Source organism: Megalobrama amblycephala, linkage group LG2 (assembly GCF_018812025.1).
Source record: "Megalobrama amblycephala isolate DHTTF-2021 linkage group LG2, ASM1881202v1, whole genome shotgun sequence".
NCBI lineage: Eukaryota > Metazoa > Chordata > Actinopteri > Cypriniformes > Xenocyprididae > Megalobrama > Megalobrama amblycephala.
The window spans coordinates 58,079,601-58,096,358 of record NC_063045.1 but is presented as its reverse complement, the minus strand read 5'-3'; the positions used below and the strand labels follow the sequence as shown (position 1 = coordinate 58,096,358).

Genomic DNA, 16,758 nt, shown 5'->3' with positions numbered 1-16,758 from the left:
TCTAGAGCTTTAATCAGATCAACATCATATTTGGTCAGTCTAATCTAAAGGCCTTTGCAAAGTTAAATTGCGAAGATCTTGAGTTTTTGCTGAAAAGCGCGACCATAGCGGCCTGATAAAATTTGATGTTTCATCATGAAACAGGAAACTTGGGCATACAATGTCTAATCTGCCCCAAACTTCACATGTTTTATTAGATCCTGGCCTGAAGACATCTACATGACAATATTCAGTTACAGTCAAAGCGCCACCTGCGGGCAACAGGAAATGTCATGTTTTACACTGTGATTAACTCTGAGATTTAACCAGAACAACATCATATTTGGTCAGTCTAATCTTATGGCCTTGATAAATTGCAAACATTTTTGCCATGAAAGAGGAGGTTGTTGTAACTCAGGCATACAATGTCCAATCTGCCCCATACTTGTGTGATAAGAGTTCTGGCCTGAACACATCTACATGCAAATATTCAGTTAGTCAAAGCACCACCTGCTGGCAGTAGGAAACGTGGCACATCAAAATGACTTATTATGCCATATTTCCCTTATATTTACACACTCAATTGTATGTCTTGCCCATTGTTCACTGTGTTCCTAAGGCCAGGGGGTGGTGGTGGTGGTCCCAGGTGAGAGGACCCTTTCAACCCTGCTTGCAGCTTTAATTAGTGCCAAAGCCCTGAAAGGGCGAAGGCCCTATTGTTTTTCTAAGGACTATTATATTTTTCAACCATCCGGGGCATTTTGGGGGCCTTAACGTGCTCAAAAACTTTTGAAAATGGGCACACATATTGAAATCTGCGGCCATTAGGACGCCACAGATGCTGGGACCCAGGCATGGGATGAATGGGATCCGAAAACTATCAAACACGCTTGCATGTATTAGTATGAAACTCGGTACACATATAGACCTCATTGGGCCGAACAACTTTCATGCTCTAAGTTATACGCCGACTCAACAGGAAGTCGGCTATTATGGGTTGTTTAAAAAAATGCATGCTCTGGAATTTGATATACTCCGCCTATGCAATTAATTCGATCACCACCAAACTCGGGCAGCATAAAGTCATTGAAGATGCTAAATTGCGAGCGGATTTTTTATATCTTGAACGGTTTGGCTGTGGCGAGGCAACAAATTTATGGCGAGATAAGGGAAACAGGAAGTGTGTTATAACTTCTGCATACATTGATTGATTTTTATGAAACCTCAGCTGTGTATTTGTTGTAGGAGGCCGATCACATGGATGGGGCTATTGTGAGTCAAAGTTATAGCACCACCAACCGGCAGCACGAAGTGTGTCACTATCAAAATACTTTGAGATCACCCTCCTTTTTTTTACCCAATTTGCTTCAAAATTCGTTGGAAAAATGTCAAGACACAGTGAATGTAGACCTGTGAAAAGATTTTTGATATTATCAAACACTGTTGCCACAGCAACAGATCAAACTTTAATATTTGTTTTGGCAGATTTTTGAGACTCTCAGCATGCTTCAAATTGCATGAAACTCGACACACACGTCAGGACTGTCATCCAGTAGACATGGGCAAAGAAACTGGTGACGAGGAGGGCCTCTATAACGCCACCTTTTGACAAAAGTAGGGGGTCAGTTTACAGTCACCAAACTCGGTACACATATTGTTCTCATTAAGCTGGACAACTTTCTCATTTACAGTCATTAGCTCCGACCAATAGGAAGTCAGATATTTTGGTGGATTTTTGACTGTGTATTTTTTTCTCTCTCTCTCACTCAGAAGAAAATAATTGAGACTGGAAATGACTTGAGAAATTGACAAAATGTTCTGTTTTTTTGTGTGTTTTTGGAAAGTGAAGATGGTTCTCCACCCACAAAGAAAAGCAAAGTAGAATCATCTTCCAGGACTTGGATGACTAAAGCTGACTAGTTTGCCCCCACATATTTTAAACACGTCACTGTCGCAAACCAATGAGGAAAAGCGTCCCACTCAACAACCCTGCTTTGCAGCTTTAATTAGTGCCAAAGCCCTGACATCCAGCTCCATCAAACTCATGGACATCCAGCGTTAGTTTAACAGTAACAAGAGTGAATGCACTGCATAGATTTGTCAAGATGAAAGAAGGCCCTATTGTTTTTCTAAGGACTATTATATTGTTTCATAGTGCAGGTGCTGGGGTTCATAGATTCTACTGGTTTGTGTGCCTTAACGTGGCCCAGCATTGGATTTGCCTATTCCTTCTGACCGAGGAAGACTCAGTTGACGAGCAACCCATAATCAGCCGCAGACACACACGGTCTCTTACATATACCTCATTTTCATTTCCTCAGCTGGAACTTAATTCTTGATCGATGGATGATAAATCAGCTTCACTGAACACAATCTGGCAGTATTTAAACAATGTCATTTTTCAACTAAATCTACACTGATTTCAATCTGATGTACAAAGAACTCATGATGATGAAATACTCTAGATACATTGGGACCATGTTTTCTTGAAATGATTTTGTCTTGTACAGTTGATTAATTTTGCTTTTATTTATTCTATCATTAGTGCTTGTTTATAGCATATTCAATTTGTTTTAATAAAAAACAACTTTAAAGGTGCCCTAGATTGTTTTTTTACAAGATGTAATATAAGTCCTAGGTGTCCCCTGAATGTGTCTGTGAAGTTTCAGCTCAAAATACCCCATAGATTTTTTTTAATTAATTTTTTTAGCTGCCTATTTTGGGGCATCATTAACTATGCACTGATTTTTTCAGCACGGCCCCTTTAAGAGATGCGCTCCCTCTGCCCCACGAGCTCTCGATTATATATACATCGCATAAACAAAGTTCACACAGCTAATATAACCCTCAAATGGATCTTTACAAGATGTTCGTCATGCATGCTGTATGCATGCTTCGAATTATGTGAGTAAAGTATTTATTTAGATGGTTACGTTTGATTCTGTGTGAGTTTGAGGCTATGCTCTATGGTTAAAGCTAACATTACACACTGTTGGAGAGATTTATAAAGAATGAAGTTGTGTTTATGCATTATACAGACTGCACATGTTTAAAAATGAAAATAGCAACGACTCTCGTCTCCGTGAATACAGTAAGAAACGATGGTAACTTTAACCACATTTAACAGTATATTAGCAACATGCTAATGAAACATTTAGAAAGACAATTTATAAATATCACTAAAAATATCATGATATCATGGATCATGTCAGTTATTATTGCTCCATCTGCCATTTTTCGCTGTTGTTCTTGCTTGCTTATCTTGTCTGTGCACAGATCCAGCCGTTAATACTGCCTTTCCTTGTCTAATGCGTCGAATGGGCTGGCATTATGCAAATATTGGGGTCATACATATTAATGATCCCGACTGTTACATAACAGTCGGTGTTATGTTGAGATCCGAGTGTTTTCCAGAAGTCTTTTAAACAAATGAGATTTACATAAGGAGGAGGAAACAATGGGGTTTGAAACTCAATGTATGTCTTTTCCATGTACTGAACTCTTGTTATTCAACTATGCTGAGGTAAATTCAAATTCTGATTCTAGGGCACCTTTAACACATCGAAGTCTGTTGAGTTTATAGTATTTTATTTTCTGTAGTTCTGTAGTAGTATTTGTATGCTTTTTGTTGGTAAAAAAAATCAATTTAAGATTAATTGAAGATCGAAAATGTTTTATTCAATACGAGACCTATATTTATTTGATATTGCATGCCCCCTAACGACATTTTACCGCATTACTACATGCAATCTTGTACACAGCATTAATTGTTACCGAAATGTTTTTGATACAAACATAATTTAAAGCATTTTGCCTTACACATAAAAGTAATAGAAAGTGAAGAGAGGTTGATAAATATAAGACTTCTTTCACCATAACTAATTCACACATTTCACGATTTCAATTCATAAGCTTGCTATTTGATTCCGATCTTGTTTAATATTGATTAATTCAGATTATCATCAGGAACAGTATACAGTATGTTAATTTTTCTCAAGGGAAAAATCTGTCAACTAATGTTGTAAACATACAGGGAGCCCTGTTAGCTGGTAGACCTATAGGCTATTGTTAAAGGTTAAAATTAACAACTCAAATGAATATAACGCATTTTTTTATACTAATAACATTATAATATTTTTAATGATATGAGTAAAAATATAATAAATATGTAATATAGTGCATAATTTAGCCAATGGTTAATTTTTCTAGCTAACATGGTCATTAAAGGGTTAGTTCACCCAAAAATGAAAATTCTGTCATTTATTACTTACCCTCATGCCGTTACACACTCGTAAGACCTTCGTTAATCGATTTAAATATGTTTTTAGTACCTTTATGGATCTTAAGAGAAGAAATGTCATTGCTCCCTATGCAGGCCTCATGGAGCCATCGGATTTCAACTAAAATATCTTAATTTGTGTTCCGAAGATTAATGAAGGTCTTACGGGTGTGGAATGGCATGAGGGTAAGTAATAAATGACAGAATTTTCATTTTTGGGTGAACTAACCCTTTAAATGGCTTTCCTGAGGTACAAATACATTGATGTGATTGATCAATTACATGAGACTGACATTTCGGTAAGTTGTACTGTATTTTTCCAACATTCTAACCAGTAGCGGCTCCTGACCATAAATTCAGGTATGTGTATATATTAGGGCTGTGCTCAGAATATCGATACAACGATACATCGTCATGAACTCCTGACGATGCGCGTATCGATACAGCAGCTGCCGTATCGAGTCTGTCTTGCTTTTAAATCTAGCCAATCACGTGACGTCACGTGATGCTCTCGAACGGAGAAACACGCGATCTCCAAATCATCGATCAAAGCATGCTAACGTTTTAGGACAGGTCGATGGTATATAAATCATGGCCGAACGTTAGCGTTTGTCAATCAAGCCAAACCGTCCATTCAGAAACCGAGAAATTTGAAGGCCGATCTCTCAGGTTGAGGCGCGAGCTGGCTTGACTGACGTTTTCGTGAGGATATAGTTTATGGACTGTTTTGATTTCGGTAATTACATCTAGAAAGTTAAAAACAGTGATGGCATATATAATAGAGATATCTGAAAGCGAAACGAAAGTGATATTGGCCTCGTCCAGTGGGGAGGACGCACGAGAGGAGACCTGCGCATTTAATTAGTATGTGTATACTAATACAGTAACAAATGTATTGCTCATGGTTGGTTCATGTTAATACATTATCTGATGTTTAATAAATGAACCTTAGTGTTAAGTGTGTATTGTAAACTCATGTAGCCCATATTTTGTAGACCACGTTAATAAAAACGTGTTGTTCTAGAACATATTTTTAGTTGATATCCAAAAAAATCATTTTTACAGATGAAAAAAAAAAAAAAAAAAAACAGGCAGTATAGACATTATTATAATATTATAGCCGATATAATTAACTAACTTAGTTTTCTTACAAGTCAACTTACTGTTGCAAGTGAAATTAGTCATTGAGCTTTGTTGATATGCTTCAGTGTCACTATAATTGTCAATTCAGTTACTGAGGGTGTGACTTTAAAAGCAAGCTTTTAAAAGAAGCTTTTTTTGTGACTTTTTTATATTTAATTTAAATCATTGTTTTTTTTAATGACAAAAACAAAATAGTTTTTTCAGTTATCATGACTGTTATAACACTGGTTATTCAATAAACACATATTACTGTTACTTTAAAGAAATTTAAATTCTAAATTGAACCATATCGTGATACGTATCGTATCGTGGCTTTAGTATCGTGATGCGTATCGTATCGTGACATTGTTGGTGATACACAGCTCTAGTATATATATTTTTATGCATCTTTGGCCTGAGTTTTTGTTGCATTTACACTGTTCTGACCAGCAGGTGTCACCAGCGTGTAGTGTTTGGAACGATTCGAAACTGAATCATTTTGCGAATTGATTCGAAGCTTTGAAAAGCGTAATTTCTCCCACCACTAATCTTAAAGGTGACCTATTATGCCCTATTTAACAAGATGTAAAATAAGTCTCTGATGTCCCCAGAGTGTGTATGTTAAGTTTTAGCTCAAAATACCCCCAGATAATTTTTTATAGCATGTTAAAATTGCTTACTTTTAGTGGTTGAGCAAAAACGAGCCGTTTCAGTGCGGTCCCTTTAAATGCAAATGAGCTGCTGCGATCGTGCTAAGAGGGCGGAGCTTCAAGAGCTGATTCTCCAGTGACAGGATTCAGTCAGGATACAGTCTATGGTCAGGACGCACTATAATGTAAGAAACTGCAAATATATGCTGCATGGAGATAGAACAGGTATAGTTTAGTTCAATTACGATTGTCTTCTTGTTTTTAATCTACTATATTAGTACAGGCCTGTTGTACCGTCCGAATGATGGCCAAAACTTTACCGATGAGTTTTATGACGTTTATTGTGCTTCACACAAAAGATGAAGCGTCTGTTTTCACTCTAGAAAATCACTGTAAGAGCTTAATAAAACACTGCAAGTGTGCATTAAAATATTATCCATAAACTCTCTCTCTCTTTCCCTTGTATTATCATCACCAACATAGCAAATAACACAGAAAAACTCGTTAAAACTAACAGTAAACAAATATATAAACACCTTATGCCTTTCGGGTGGTGCTTGATAAACTTTATACCCGTAAATAAGCTCAGATGAACTGTAATAAAGTGCTCTCACCTTCATTACTGCCGTATCCAGTATCAATCTGGAGACTGTAAGCTGGATCACGAACAGTTTTTACTTGTATATCCTTGAGTAGCACATTTTTAGCACAGTCTCTGTTTTGTATTGTCTCTTTGTATTGATATTCGTTCACTAAGCAGTCCGGTGTGAAATCGCGCAGACATAAACGAATTTCGGCAGAACTGAGGGAGCATTTTCCTGGAAAACTAAGTTAATCCACCTCGGTTTCAGCAGCTCAGATTTAGGTAGTAAATGGAGAGAGCTATGTGGATTAATCCATCCAGCTATAGAACACCTAAAACGCTTGGGAGGCGTTCTCGTCAGTGCAGCAATGGCGGACTCGCTATGAACGCGCTCAGGGCGGGTCTGTGTTCAAACTTCAGTGTCAGTCAACACTGTGGGCGGGACATGTGGCTTTTGTGACGTCACACTGTCAGGGATCTGGAAACGGCTTGTTCTGAGACACTGCTTATGATTTATGGGGATTAAAAAAAAAGGAGTGGGTGGATTTTTATCACAATAGGGTGGTTGTGTACACACACTGCCAACACACATTTATGTCCAAACACGATGCAAAAGTGAATTTTGCATAATAGGTCCCCTTTAATAGCAGGTCAAAACGGGCTTTCTTTCTCTCTCGCATTAGAAATGTTAAGTGAGTTAAGTTACTCAATTCTTCAGTATAACTTTCAATAAAGTATCACATGGCAAGCATTAATCATTCAAAGTGTCTTCATCGCCAACCATATTACAATATTACATGGGGGGCACAAAATTAATTTCCATTTTGGCCAAGTGAATTATTTTGGCCATTTTGGTTACACCCTCAATTTTGATTCATGCAAGTATGGCTCATATCTATTTGAATGATGAAAGACTGAAAACTTCAAAACTGTTGGTCAAGATTAGGAATAAAATTAGACACATATGGTAAATTCAGCTTCTTTAGCTCAAACTCAAAATCTACAAAATAAGTGTTATGCTCTGGGCAGTTACTTTGACACGTACCACTACCTAAAGATTGTTGCAGACCACATACACTCCTTCATGGCAATAGTGTTCCCTGATGGCAGTGGTCTCTTTCAGCAGCATAATGCATCATGCCATACTGCAAAAAAAGTTCAGGAATGGTCTGAGGAAACTAAAGAGATTAATGTGTTGCCTTGGCCTCCAAATTATCAAGATTTTGATCCAATTGAAAATTCATGAAATGTGCGGGGACAAAAAAAAAAAAGAAAAAAAAGAAAAAGATCCAGGCCCCACCTGATAACTTGGAGGAGTTAAAGTATCTGCTGCTGAAGTCAGGAGGGGGACCTGCATGATATTAGACAGGTTGTCTTAATGTGTGTGCTATGGTTCAGGAAAGCCAATAGACCCTTTTGACATTTCCGGGTTTCTCAAAATGGAAAGTTGTCATAGTTGGTTAAAATTATGTAGCGGTGAATGAGAGAATACATTAAATGTATTTTGTGTGTTCCCATTTGCTCAAATAGCAAAAGAAAAACTCAACAACAATGTTTTCACAACTTTCAAAAAGATGAAAAAAAAAAAATAGAGACTAATAACATCAGTCAGAAGAGAGAAAGATGTCAACTTTACCGTCACTCCCATAGCCACTGTATTAGAAACACCCTCACTGCAGCATAAACTATATTTTTGTAATTTGATGCAAAGGTAATGTTAAGTATAGTGTTATAAATGTACATGCATAAAAAAATTGAAAATATAAAAAACATTGCAAGATTTACAATGCTTCTGTTAAAACGCGTCATCACAGTCTGTGAAAAGGGTCTATTTTGATGAACTTCACATATTCATGTTGTCCTCTATTATGCCACGTTTTTTTTTAAAGGTGCAATTTTTGTAGTTCAAATAAGTTTGTATACTAACATATAAGTTAAAGATATATGCTTACATTCTTAATTCTTATCATCCAAACCATCTGTGGCTTCAATGAAACCACAAGGATTAACAAGAACAATACTTCTAATCGTGTTGATCATACTACAATATTAAAAAAAGAAGCAAGTAACAGTCAGCTCAGTGACTCCACCCACCTTTGAAGTATATTAATACCATGTTTAGCCAGTGAGAGCTCACTGATCGTCTTCATCATGACCATCATCATCTCTCTGCTCCTGTTTTCCTCTCTGCTGCCACACCTGACCTTCACTGGTGAGACTGATTATTTAACAGCATATTACGATGACTTTTACAAGTGTTTAATTGGTATGTGCTGAATAAGTTGACTAACAGCACTATGTTACATGTTACAATACAATGTTTCTCTCAGCTCATGTGAATGTGGGTATAGTGAATGGCAATGAAGTCAGACCCCACTCCAGACCTTACATGGTTTCTCTTCAGGCATATGGGCACCATATCTGTGGAGGATTCCTCATTTCTGATCAGTTTGTCCTGACTGCTGCACATTGCTGGAACGGGTAAGAGATTGTTTAGCGTGAACTGCAATGTTGAGTTAAAATGATTTATAATGTCTGAAGTGCAACCTGTATATCAGTTATGACATAAATGACCATTTCCAATATGTTCTTTCAACAGACTTAATATTCTGATGGTTGTTGTTGGTGCTCATGACTTAAGGGACAGCAAGAGTTCAGATCACATCAGAGTGAAGTCCTACATCCCTCATCCAAAATATGAAGAAAAAATTCCTTATCAACCTTATGATGACATCATGCTTTTGAAGGTAGCAAGCTGTAATTTAGTTTTTCAAAATAATATCCAGTCAGAAAACAGTAGCACAAACCACTATGTTTGAATTTTTCTTATTTTAAAAATCTCCAGGATGTCTTGAGCATCCAATCATATGACTTATGAATCAAACCTTAACATGTATAGCATTTCAAGAAATATAATAACAAATAAGAAATGTATGTGCGTTAATGTGTGTGTGTATCTTCAACTTCTGGTTACGTGTGAGAGTGTCAGTGTGTCCAAGGACTACTACTTCTTGCTTTGTCTAGGTAGGTGCATGATGTGCACAATGGAAAAATCCCAAGACACAGAGAAAGTCAAAAAGTGAAGCCCAAGAAATAGGAAATTATTTAACAATGGCCAAGTGCCTCTTTAAGTTTGTTTTCTACATTATTGATTAATTGCTCTGTTTAGCAACAAAAAAAAAAAAAAAATGGGCAAAAAAGACAGAAAACATGAAAAATTATACACAGCATAAAATAAAGAGGCAAATAAAAAAATAAAAAAAACTCCACTTTGCCTTTTCAGCTTCTGTAATAACCTCAAAAACAACAGTATAATCAACAAATTTCAGTGATATAAAAAATTGTTTATTAAAAATTGTTGTATTTTTTAATTACAGCTAGAGAAAAAAGTCCAACTAAACAAAAAGGTTGGAGTGTTGCCATTACCAAATGAAGGAGAAGATGTCAAACCAGAGGCTGCCTGTAGTGTTGCCGGCTGGGGAAGACTGATGACTGATGGCTCAGTGAGCAATGTTCTAATGGAGGCAAAAGTGTCCGTAATGAATAACAACGAATGTAGAAATAGATGGGGACCATCATACTCAGTCTCACAGATGATCTGTGTATATGGCCGTGGTGGATCCTGCCAAGTACGTTACAAAAGATGATTCACAGACTTTATGGTAATGTATGAACTGGTTTCACTACTGATGTGTTGATCTGTGTTTCTTAACAGGGGGATTCAGGAGGTCCTTTGGTTTGTGGAAACACTGCTGTTGGTGTCACATCTTTCAGTGCCCTACGCTGTAATTCATCTGATCATCCTAATGGGTATACTAAGATTTCAGCATATATTCAGTGGATCGATATAGTTACTAGAAATGTATAGTGACTTCATTGAAACTAAAAAAGGAAGAAATGTTATTCTTGAATTTTTCCATAAATCTTCTTTCAATAAAAGCATCACATGGCAAGCATCAATTATAGTCAAAGTGTTCTCATTGTCACAACAATACAGTATATAATTTAGACAACACCCTCACTATCCAGTCATGTCTTTAGACTCATATCTCATTGAATGGGAAAAACTGAAATACCCAAAACTGTTGGTCAAAATTACAGCAATAATAATAAAAAAACATTAATATATATAAAAAAAAATTCAAAACAGAAATATCATCATAAATTGTGCAAACTGTGCTGCTTAAAAAAAATTCTGGTAAATCCTCCAGAATTTGAGTTGTAAAATAAAGAGCTTTGTAAAGATCTAACCACAGATAGTCAGTTTTACTAAGCTCTCAATAATAAGGGACATATTTACAAAGCATTTTGAAAAAATATTATATATAGTAATTACATACGTTTTTTCTTTTTACTTTTATTGTGAGAGCCAGTAATAGCATCTGCAAACGGAGCACTTTAATCAAATAATGAACTGATTTCAATATGGCTGGGCAAACTAATGGCCCCTTAATTGTTATGGAAATTGTTTCCTATAAAATGGCCAAAATCCTTCGTTTGGTGTCATAATATGATGCCCATATATAGTTGTCAGTCGGATTTAATGGGCGGGATTTATGGTAATTGAGAATGAGCGTGCACGCGCATCCCATTTACGACTGATTGGAATTCATTAACACACACACATTTCACTATCACTTCTGACGTTTACGAAGTATTTGTGAATCAGGAGAAGAGTTTTCGGGAAGGTCTCTTTACGCACAAATCACTCACATATTTACTCGTATATTTACCAATGTTTCATGAATGAGACCCAATGTGTCTAAAAACAATTATACAAAAAAATTCTGATCTTTCATGTCTTTATTGAACACACTCATTCAACATTCAAAATGGCAGTGGAAAAAGTAAGTGAACCCTTAGAATTAATAACTGGTTGACCTCCCCTTGGCAGCAATAACCTCAACCAGGCGCTTCCTGTAGCTGTGGATCAGACCTGCACATCGTTGAGGAGGAATTTTAGCCCATTCTTCCTGGCAGAACTGCTTTAGCTCTCTGTCATATTCTTTGGACGTCTCATGTGTATGGCCCTCTTCAAGTCAATCCATAGCATCTCTATTGGGTTGAGGTCTGGGCTCTGACTTGGCCACTCCAAAAGGAGGATTTTGTTTTTCTGAAGCCATTCTGTTGTGGACTTGCTCCGGTGTTTTGGGTCGTTGTCCTGTTGCATCACCCACCTTCTACACAGTTTCAGCTGACGTACAGACGTTCTCACATTATCCTGAAGAATTGTTTCATCAGCCCACAAAACATTTTGCCAATACCGCTGTGGAGTGTCAGTGTGCTCTTTTGCAAACTTCAGGCGTGCAGCAATGTCTTTTTAGTAAGCAGTGGCTTCCTTTGTAGTGTCCTGCCGTGGATACCCTGCTTGTTCAGTGTTTTACGTACTGTAGACTCATGAACAGAGATTAGCAAGTTCCAATGATGCCTTCAAATCTTTGGCTGTCATTCGGGGTTGTTTCTTTACCTCATTGATGAGTCTTTGTTGTGCTCTTTGTGTCATTTTGACTGGGAGCCCACTAAGATTTTTAATGTTTTTAAAAGAAGTTTTTCTTGGTAGAGTAGCAACAGTCCCAAAGCGTCTCCATTTGTAGATTGTTTACCTAACTGTAGACTGGTGAATTTCTAAAGTCAAGAATTTTTATTTTTATTTTTTTTTTGAAATAACTTTATAACCCTTTCCAGCTTTATGTAAAGCAACAATTCTTGATCGTAGCTCCTTTGAAAGCTCTTTTTGGAGAGGCATGGCTCAAATATATATATATATATATATATATATATATATATATATAAACCCTGAAAATTGATAAAAGAACACATATTATACAGACATTTGATATTTAATATTATCAGATGATTAGTTAATTACATTTGATAGATTTCCCTTTCAATAAAATTTACAATGAGTTTAAAAGAGATGTTTTTATCCATCTTTGGCCTGAGTTTTTGTTGCATTACACTGTTCTGACCAGCAGGTGTCACCAGCGTGTTGGGTTTGCAACGTTGTTCGAAACTGAATCATTTTGAATTGATTCAAACTTTGAAAAGTGTAATTTCTCCCACCACTAATCTTAATAGCAGGTCGAAACGGGCTTTCTTTCTCTTCATATGAAATGTTAATTGAGTTAAGTTCCTCAACTGAACTTTCATAAAGTTCACATGCGCATTAATCATTCAAAGTGTCTTCATTGTCAAAACCATATTACAATTCATGGGGGGCACAAAAGTCATTTCCATTTTGGCCAAGTGAATTATTTTGGCCATTTTGGTTACACCCTCAATTTTGATTCATGCAAGTTGGCTCATATCTATTTGAATGATGAAAGACTGAAAACCACAAGATTAGGAATAATAGACACATATTATTCAGCTTCTAGCTCAAACTAATCTACAAAATAAGTGTTATGCTCTGAGCAGTTACTTTGACACGTACCACTACCTAAAGATTGTTGCAGACCACATACACCCCTTCATGGCAATAGTGTTCCCTGATGGCAGTGGTCTCTTTCAGCAGCATAATGCATCATGCCATACTGCAAAAAAAGTTCAGGAATGGTCTGAGGAAACTAAAGAGATTAATGTGTTGCCTTGGCCTCCAAATTACCAAGATTTTGATCCAATTGAAAATTTATGAAATGTGCGGGACCAAAAAAAAAAAAAAAAAAAAAAAAAAAAAAGATCCAGGCCCCACCTGATAACTTGGAGGAGTTAAAGTATCTGCTGCTGAAGTCAGGAGGGGGACCTGCATGATATTAGACAGGTTGTCTTAATGTGTGTGCTATGGTTCAGGAAAGCCAATAGACCCTTTTGACATTTCCGGGTTTCTCAAAATGGAAGTTGTCATAGTTGGTTAAAATTATGTAGCGGTGAATGAGAGAATACATTAAATGTATTTTGTGTGTTCCCATTTGCTCAAACAGCAAAAGAAAAACTCAACAACAATGTTTTCACAACTTTCAAAAAGATGAAGAAAAAAACAGAGACTAATAACATCAGTCAGAAGAGAGAAAGATGTCAACTTTACCGTCACTCCCATAGCCACTGTATTAGAAACACCCTCACGGCAGCATAAACTATTTTTTATAATTTGATGCAAAGGTAATATTAAGTATAGTGTTATAAATGTACATACATAAAAAAATTGAAAATATAAAAAACTTTGCAAGATTTACAATGCTAATGACCGTTAAAACGCGTCATCACAGTCTGTGAAAAGGGTCACATTTTCATGTTATCTTCTATTTTACCACCTGTTTTTTTTTTTTTTTTTAAGGTGCAAAGCATATTTTGTAGTTCAAATAAGTTTACTAACATAAAAGTTAATGATATATGCTTACATTCTTAATTCTTATCATTCAAACCGTCTGTAGCTTCAATGAAACCACAAGGATTAACAAGAACAATACTTCTAATTGTGTTGATCATACTACAATATTAAAAAAAGAAGTAAGTAACAGTCAGCTCAGTGACTCCACCCACCTTTGAAGTATATTTATACCATGTTTAGCCAGTGAGAGCTCACTGATCGTCTTCATCATGACCATCATCATCTCTCTGCTCCTGTTGGCCTCTCTGCTGCCACACCTGACCTTCACTGGTGAGACTGATTATTTAACTGCATATTACGATGACTTTTACAAGTGTTTAATTGGTATGTGCTGAATAAGTTGACTAACAGCACTATCTCTCTCTCAGCTCATGTGTAGGTATAGTGAACGGCACAGTAGCCAAACGCCACTCCAGACCTTACATGGTTTCTCTTCAGGCATATGGGCACCATTTCTGTGGTGGATTCCTCATTTCTGATCAGTTTGTCCTGACTGCCGCACATTGCTGGAACGGGTAAGAGATTCTTTAGCGTGAACTGCAATGCTGAATTAAAATTACTTTTGACTGATAATGACTGAAGTGCAACCTGTATATCAGTTATGACATAAATGACCATTTCCAATACGCTCTTTCAACAGACTTAATATTCTGATGGTTGTTGTTGGTGCTCATGACTTAAGGAACAGCAAGAGTTCAGATCAAATCAGAGTGAAGTCCTACATCCCTCATCCAAAATATAATTCCAATCCTAATCGAAATGATGCTGACATCATGCTTTTGAAGGTAACAATCTGTAATATATTTTGTTTTTCAAAATAATATCCAGTCAGGAAACAGTAGCACAAACCACTATGTTTGAATATCTTGCTTTAAAAATTACTGAAGGGATTTAAATAATTTTTCTGTAAATAGCCAAGTGCCTCTTTGAGTCTGTTTTCTACATTATTGATTTATTGCTCTGTTTAGCAACAACAAATGGGCACACACAGCATAAAATAAAAAGGCAAATAAAAAATAAAAAAACTCCACTTTGCCTTTTCAGCTTCTGTAATAACCTCAAAAACAATAGTATAACATAACAAATTTCAGTGATATAAAAGATTGTTTATTAAAAATTGTATTTTTTAATTATAGCTAGAGAAAAAAGTCCAACTAAACAACAAAGTTGGAGTGATACCACTACCAAATGAAGGAGAAGACATCACACCTGATACTGCCTGTAGCGTTGCCGGCTGGGGAATGCTGACTGATGGCTCAAGGAGCAATCTTCTGATGGAGGCAAAAGTGTCCGTAATGAATAACAACGAATGTAGAAATAGATGGGGAGAAGTATACTCAGTCTCACAGATGATCTGTGTATATGGCGATGGTGGAACCTGCTTTGTACGTACAAAAGATGATTCACAGACTTTATGGTAATGTATGAACTGGTTTCACTACTGATGTGTTGATCTGTGTTTCTTAACAGGGGGATTCAGGAGGACCTTTGGTTTGTGGAAACACTGCTGTTGGTATCACATCTTTCGGTGCCCAGCACTGTAATTCACCTGTGCATCCTAATGTGTATACTAAGATTTCAGCATTTATTCAATGGATCCGTACAGTAATTGGAAATGTATAGTGACTTCATGGAAACTAAAGAAGGAAGAAATGTTATTCTTGAATTCTTCCATAAACGTTCTTTCAATAAAAGTATCACATGGCAAGCATCAATTATAGTCAAAGTGTTCTCATTGTCACAACCATATATAATTTAGGTAACACCCTCATTGAATATATATATATATATATATATATATATATATATATATATATATATATATATATATACACACACACACACACATTTATGCACATTTATGCACATATATGCACACCACTCGGTTTTTCTGTCAAACCAGAACCTCTTTATTTGTCCATTTATAGATAACCAGGCACATATACACATCATCAGAATGAGGCCACACCCATTACAAATGTTAACACCCCCACTTGCTCTCATACTGTGCAGTACTGTATACAATAACATAAAACATGAGGACATTTAAAACAACCTTGGTTGACCAGTGCTGTACAAAGTTACCCATGTCCATCACCAAAAATATACATTCACAAGACGTTAAACGCACAAGAAAACAGATAGTTTTTCAAAAGACTTTTGAACTCAGACACTGTGGGCGCTGTTTTGATAAATAAAGGCAATTTGTTCCACAACTTTGGGTCAGCGACTACCAAGGCTCTATCCCCCCTGCATTGCAGTCTAGATCTGGATACCCGTAATAGATGACTGGTCTGTGATCTGACTGGATTTTGCTCAGTAAACAACTCTGACAGGAATTGAGGAGCGAGATTTTTTAAAGGGTTAGTTCACCCAGAAATTAAAATTCTGTCATTAGATACTCACCCTCGTGCTGTTTTACACCCATAAGACCTTCGTTGATCTTCGGAACACAAATTAAGATATTTTTGTTGAAATCCGATGACTCAGTGAGGCCTGCATAGGGAGCAATGACACTTCCTCTCTCAAGATCCATTAATACTAAAAACATATTTAAATCAGTTCATGTGAGTACCGTGGTTCAATATTAATATTATAAAGCAACGAGAATATTTTTGGTGCACCAAAAAAACCAAAATAACTTATTTAGTGATGGCCGATTTCAAAACACTGCTTCAGGAAGCATCAGAGCGATATGAATCAGTGTGTCCATCGGATTTCAACAAAAATATCTCAATTTGCATTTTGAAGATTAACGAAGGTCTTACCGGTGTGGAACGGCATGAGGGTGAGTAATTAATGACAGAATTTTCATTTT

At 36.5% G+C, this 16,758-nt stretch overlaps 2 protein-coding genes across 3 annotated transcripts in view; both read left to right on the top strand.

The window, feature by feature from the left end:
* The window catches only part of LOC125262435 (mast cell protease 4-like), a 35,049-nt gene extending 24,157 nt beyond the window's left edge, over positions 1-10,892 (top strand). The window contains exons 1-5 of one of the 2 annotated variants that reach the window (XM_048181202.1): positions 8,599-8,825; positions 8,944-9,094; positions 9,213-9,360; positions 9,991-10,242; positions 10,329-10,892. In XM_048181202.1, coding sequence (XP_048037159.1) covers positions 8,765-8,825; positions 8,944-9,094; positions 9,213-9,360; positions 9,991-10,242; positions 10,329-10,481 — 765 coding nt within the window. In that variant the 5' untranslated portion in view covers positions 8,599-8,764 and the 3' untranslated portion in view covers positions 10,482-10,892. Of the gene's footprint in view, positions 1-8,598; positions 8,826-8,943; positions 9,095-9,212; positions 9,361-9,990; positions 10,243-10,328 lie in introns of those variants that run through there. The other variant, XM_048181201.1, reaches the window with a different exon arrangement.
* A 3,174-nt stretch (positions 10,893-14,066) lies between these two features.
* LOC125262436 (cathepsin G-like) lies at positions 14,067-15,655 on the top strand. The gene is made up of 5 exons (XM_048181203.1): positions 14,067-14,213; positions 14,314-14,455; positions 14,581-14,725; positions 15,077-15,325; positions 15,411-15,655. The coding sequence occupies exons 1-5, from the start codon at positions 14,150-14,152 to the stop codon at positions 15,561-15,563; spliced, it is 753 nt and encodes a 250-aa protein (XP_048037160.1). The 5' UTR covers positions 14,067-14,149; the 3' UTR covers positions 15,564-15,655.
* Positions 15,656-16,758: the final 1,103 nt, after the last annotated feature.